The sequence below is a fragment of the Gadus macrocephalus genome, chromosome 20 (genome assembly GCF_031168955.1).
Source record: "Gadus macrocephalus chromosome 20, ASM3116895v1".
NCBI classification, from domain to species: domain Eukaryota; kingdom Metazoa; phylum Chordata; class Actinopteri; order Gadiformes; family Gadidae; genus Gadus; species Gadus macrocephalus.
The window spans coordinates 4,479,684-4,485,683 of NC_082401.1; the positions used below are offsets into that span (position 1 = coordinate 4,479,684).

Below are 6,000 nucleotides of genomic sequence, written 5' to 3' on the forward strand. Positions count from 1 at the left end.
ACCAGGTCTGTCCATCTGGCCGTAGTGCCAGTCTTCATTGGCAAAAACCAACATTATTGGCTGAGAATAAAACTGAACGAACAAGAAATCTGAAAAACTGTCAAGGCCATGGAAAATCAATGAATTAAAAGGCAAAAGGCTTTCAATTCAAACACAAACAAACACACAGCCACAGGCACACACAACCCACATATTTACTTTACACAGGCCTATAGACACTTTGAACTGAACACACAAGACTCCTTCCACTTTCTCCTGCTCTCCGCATCCTATCCCAAACACTAAATCGCCCTTCTTCTGTCTCCTCAATCTCCCCTTATTCTCTCTCTTGTACTCCTTATTCTCTCTTCCTTATTCTCTCTTTCTCTTTCTCTTTCGCTCTCGCTATCGCTCTCTTGCTCTCTTGCTCTCTCTCTCTCTTGCTCTCTCTCTCCAGTGCTGAAGCTGGGACCAGAGGCCTTTAAATTCGACAGTGGCCTGGAGGCGGTTGCCGTGCGACAGAACGAGAAGTACTACATCCTGCGTCCGGAGGTCATCGAGACCTACTGGTACATGTGGCGCTTCACCCACGACCCCAAGTACCGCCAGTGGGGCTGGGAGGCTGCGCAGGTGAGGTCACTAAATAATGCGTCTCAGGCTGAGCGCCCTGTTTAGCAAATGTTGACTGAACAACTAGGCCAGACATAATACATAAACAAACAATGACCTAGACACTATGGACTAAAGCTATGAGCGCGAAAGAGCCAAAACAGAGCAAGTAGAGAGTAGAGACCTAGAGAGGAGAGAGTAGGGACCTAGAGAGGAGAGAGTAGAGACCTAAAGAGGAAAGAGGAGAGACCTAGAGAGGAGAGAGTAGAGACCTAGAGAGGAGAGAGTAGGGACCTAGGGAGGAGAAGGGGGGGGGGGGGCTGTTGTTTAATAAGCAGGAAGCGATGATGAAGACGTAAACGTAATCACGTTGTGCTTTGTGACTGATCACACAGAGCTGATCTCTTTTCTTCCAAAAGCCTTCTAGAAGTTAAATCAAATCCTCTCCATGAATTTATAACACGTTAGTAAATACACTAGGACCAGCTGGGCTCTCATCACCTCGGGCTGAGCGTAACCATAACAACAGGGGGAAAGCCTTCTCCCTCCCGCTCCAACCACCACTCCCCTCCCCCCTCTTGGATTCCTCCCATCTGCTCAATGAGGAACCCCTCTTCTGAGACCGCCGTCTGGGCTTCACGGAGCTATTTACAAAGCGTACCTCCCCTCAACTCCCCCCGCCCCCAGTCCACAGCCCCCTGGCTCTGGACCCCCTGGTAGCCATCCATGTCAGGGGGACGTCACCGGAGCTCTGGGGGGCACAGCCAGCCTGTCCTAGACTAGAGCCTGGATGATGAAGATGATGATGATGATGCCTTCGTCATCATGGACCCTTGACTCTCTTCGTTATTTGGCCTTCCCCTGAATATTTAAATGACTATACTACTCCTCTATGTTGGTGAGCTATAAATGAGCTGAACACGTGAGGCATTCTGAAGGTCTTCACTGAAACTAAACCCTGGGAGGTCTGTTCCGGTAGTCCTTCTGACCTGGCCATCATCGACCATGTCTGTTTCATCATATGTATCTCTGTTGTAAAGACGTCTGGTGCTGCTGGGCTCTTTTGAACATTGTAGCCCCCTACTCTATAGAAGTGGTGTGTCATGTAGTGATGGTGTTGTTGAGGCTGTTAGTGTAATCTCTGTTCTGCCCAGTGTTGTGTGTGTGTGTGTCTCCTCAGGACCTCGTCTCATATATAACAAGCAATGACATTAATTAAAGCATGCTGCTGTAAGCCCATTAAAGCCTCCCCTGCCTTTATCTCTCTCTCTCTCTCTCTCTCTCTCTCTCTCTCTCTCTCTCTCTCTCTCTCTCTCTCTTCTTTCTCTTTCTCTTTCTCTTCTCTTCTCTTTCCTCTCTCTTCCCCTCCCCCCTCTGGCTCCTGGTTGTATTCATGTCCTCCGTCTCTCCCTCTCCTGCTCCCTCTCTCCTGCTTCTGGCTTCCTGTTCATCACATGAGATAGAAGGCCATTTGAGTTCAAATAAACAATTAATGAACTAATAAATATGTGTATGAAAAAGTAAATGAGGCAACCCTGTGTGTGTGTTTCCAGGCTATAGATAATGATGCAGGGGGTCTCACTCTAACTCTTTTCTGTCCCTGTTTGTGTCCAGGCTATACATAAGTACTGCCGTGTGTCTCACCCTAACTCTGTCTGTCTGTCCCTGTGTGTCCAGGCTATCGATAAGTACTGCAGGGTGAGTGGGGGTTTCTCGGGGGTGAAGGACGTCTACTCCTCCAACCCGACCTACGACGACGTGCAGCAGAGCTTCTTCCTGGCCGAGACCCTGAAGTAAGTGTCTGGTGCTCTACGGGTGGATTTGATTGGCTGTGAGTAAGGGAAGTTAGGGTCTGGTGCTCTGGGTGGATTTGATTGGCTGTGGGTAAGCAAAGCAAGTGTCTGGTGCTCTTCGGGTGGATTTGATTGGCTGTGTGCGGGGTGGTGAGTTTAATGACTTGTTGATGCAAGGTGGAGGCAGGCTATTTAACAGCCGAATGCTTTCAGCTTGAATTCAGTATAACAATATTTGTGCTATTATTAATAAATCATAAATTATCTGGACCATTGAAACTTAAACTTTGTCTTGCAAAACATAACTATCATGTATTTTCTCTACTGTTTGCATCAACATAGCTAGCATGATATTAATTAATCGTAAATGTCTATATATTATCTCGTTCCACCTGTAACCTGCTGTTTGGATATCATCGGTGGCAGGTAGAGGGCGCTAGAGCTCCGTCAGCTGGCCCACTGATAGCCCTGCCCTCTCGCGCCCCTGCTGGGGAAGCCACTCAACAACAGTAGTTAGAACACTTAGGTCAGTTATAGGTCAGTGTTAGGAACTGTGAATGAAGCTTGCTTGCACTCTCTCATGCACTCTCTCTCCTCCTCTCTCCCTCCCTCCCTCTCTTCCTTTCCTCCTCTCCCCTCCCTCCCTCTCCTCCTCTCCCCCTCCCCCTCCTCTCCCTCTCCTCCCCTCCCCCTCCCTCCTACTCTCCCTCTCCCCCTTCCTCCTCCCTCTCCTCCCCTCCCCCTCCTCTCCCCCTCTCCCCCTTCCTCCTCCCTCCCTCCCTCTCCTCCTCTCCTCCTTCTCCTCCTCCCTCCCTCCCCCTCCCTCCTCTCCCCCCCTCCCTTCCTCTCCCTCTCCCCCTGCCTCCCTCCCTCCTCTCCCCCCGGCTCCAGGTACCTGTACCTGCTCTTCTCCAGTGATGACTTGCTGCCTCTGGACAGCTGGGTGTTCAACACAGAGGCCCACCCTCTGCCCGTGCTCCACCTGGGGAACATCACCCTGCCCGGCAGCCAACCCGCCCAGCGCTAGAGCGCCCCCCACCACCTCCACAGGGGGGACGTTAGTGCTCATGAGGAGAGGAGCGCTCGTTGGAATCTCCCAGACTGCAGAGAGGGGAGGAGTTAAGAGAGAGGAAACCCAGAGCATCAAGGACTCCCACTCTGGTTCAATGTCTCTCTATCTCTGTCCCTTTCTATCTTTCTCTATCACACACCCACCTTCTTTTGTGTTTTTGTCTCTCTCTCTCCCTCTCTCTTCCTACTGAGGACACCATGAGGACAGTGAGGTGCGATACTCAGCCCTGTGATTGGCTGATGATGTTGTTTTTTTGTTTTAGTTTTTTACCTGTCGGACCGAGCTCCAATCAGGAGGCTCAAACAAGCTTATGTTGTTTGATTGTTTTTGGTTTTCTACTATCATGAAGTTGACCAAACTGTCCTCTGAGCGGACCGTGGCGCGTTTAGTGCTTCTTGTACAGACAGACGGATGGACGGCCCCGGGGACCTTCGGGGGCCGTCCTCCCAACCTTTTCTTTGGTGTTTATCAGCTCTTCTTCACCTGCGGCGGGGGCCGGATCACGGCCTTCCTTTCCCCCCCCCCCCCTCCCCCCCTCCGGTCACATGACCTCTGACCTGGGGTTGTATATGGACCTTTAGGGCACCGCCAGCGGGGAGACGCTAGCGCCGCTCGGGTTGGTTGAGAGATGGAACAGTACGAACAGTGATGATGATGACGCCCCTCGGACAACTCCTGATCACCTGTCAGCCCCTCCTCCTCTTCACCCTCCAGTCCCGCCAGCTCTGTGTCTCTCGCCTTCTCTCTCTGCGTAACTGTTTCCATTCATTTCTGTTTCTTTGATATTGTTTCCGACTCACATCATTCCCTGCCTCGTCATCCTCTGCCTTCATGAGCTTGTGTGCGTGTGTGCATGTGTGTGCATCCGTGCGTGCGTGTGTGCATGTGTATGCTTGCGTGTGTGCGTCCGTGCGTGTGTGCGTGCCCGTGGCTGGGACAAGTCTTAATGAGAGCATGTGATTTACTTTAAAGCCTTACTTGATGTGTTGATTTGGACGCCTTGAGCTAAAGCTCTGATCCCCCTCACCTTAGCATCGTAGGGTGGTTCCTCCTCATGTTCCAGTGATCACACAGAACCTCCCCTGACGGCCTCTAGCTCTCTGAGCAGCTCCCACTGAGGTTCTAGAGAGTTCTGAATGAGTTCTTTATGATATGTTTGGTCTTTGGTTCTATACTATGGAGTCTAAATCTATCCAGGGTCTATAGTGTCTGGGAGGTCCTGTGGTTTTTCCTCTAGGGTTTTTGTGGGGACTTTGTAGGTGCTCTCCCTGGTCTAAGGGTTCTGTCTGTGTTGGTTCTAGGGTATATGTCTGCATAGGGTTCTGTATGGGGTCTCTTAAGGTTCTTTGAGTTCTTGGTAGGGTTCCTTTGGGTTCTGGGTTAGTGTTCCACTGGACCATGTATGAACAGAGTGATGGACCCAATCGCCATGGTGACCTTCATCAGAAACCTTCCTTAACCCTCCCCTCCTCCCCCACACTGACCAACCCCAGCGCTCTGATCATATCATGACCACACGGGGTCCAAGGCCTTTAACCAATGGCGGGTTATGGTGTTTGTTCTGTTCTCACTGTGATCACGTTGATTGTATAAAATACACAATAAAAGTTTTGTGTGAGACCTCGGGCGCTATGCGCGCCATGTGGTCTCTCTCTATATCATGACTTTGGGGAAAGGTTTCAGTGTGTGTGTTTGACTGGCCTTCAGGAGAGAGAGACGGAGAGACTTGGAGGCATATCCTGTTCACATGTAATATTCCCTGATGAGTGGACACATTGCGGCGGTTGATGGGCATTATGTATGAGTACGAGCTGAGGAGGGAGGGTTTTATAATTAAGTTAAGGGTTAGAGTTGAACCCTGGGTTACAGAAGTTTGAGCTCCTAGCAAGGCTTCACCTGTTCATGTGTGCATCTTAATGTGTCCATGCGGTTCCGCCTCTACAAGGGGTTGTTTCTTGGGAAAACCATATAGTGCGACTGGTTCTGAGTTGGTTCTGCTGAACTATTAACAACACACACAAGCACTCCATCCCTCCTTCATCATCACTCCATAATTTGCCCTCTCTCTATCTGTCGGCCCCTGTGGCTACGGATAAAACAAGCTTCATGTCCAAACACAGGACATGCATCATGCTGATGTCATCACCTGTAACCAATGGGGAGACGGGTCCAGGTGAACGGCCCCACATCCCCCACCCCAATCCCAGGGTGGTTGCTAGGAGCGACGGTGATTTTGAAAAATTGAGTGTTCTGTATTTGTATTTTTACTGAACAATATTAAAAGAACCTGTACATATGTTTAAAACGAGGCAGAGATTCAATAAAGATGTTATCAAAAGTGAACAGATTAAGAGATTGTGTTGCCCTGTGGTGCTTTTGCGTATGTGGATGAGCCAAACACAAACCACTGTCAACATGTCAGTTACTGTTATAAAATGAAATCACCCCTATACATGTGTGGCCAAAGCAAAATCATGTCAGTTTAATTTTCTACCCTGATCTGTTTGTCAGTAGGTGGCAGCACATATTCATATTATATGCAGGAGA

General features: G+C 49.8%; 1 protein-coding gene across 2 annotated transcripts in view; it reads left to right on the forward strand.

The window, feature by feature from the left end:
- The window catches only part of man1a2 (mannosidase, alpha, class 1A, member 2), a 92,752-nt gene extending 86,956 nt beyond the window's left edge, over positions 1-5,796 (forward strand). For both annotated transcript variants that reach the window (XM_060039976.1, XM_060039977.1), the window contains exons 12-14: positions 437-609; positions 2,266-2,381; positions 3,273-5,796. In XM_060039976.1, the coding sequence (XP_059895959.1) occupies positions 437-609; positions 2,266-2,381; positions 3,273-3,408 (425 nt within the window). In that variant the 3' untranslated portion in view covers positions 3,409-5,796. The remainder of the gene's footprint in view (positions 1-436; positions 610-2,265; positions 2,382-3,272) is intronic.
- The last annotated feature ends 204 nt before the right edge of the window (positions 5,797-6,000 follow it).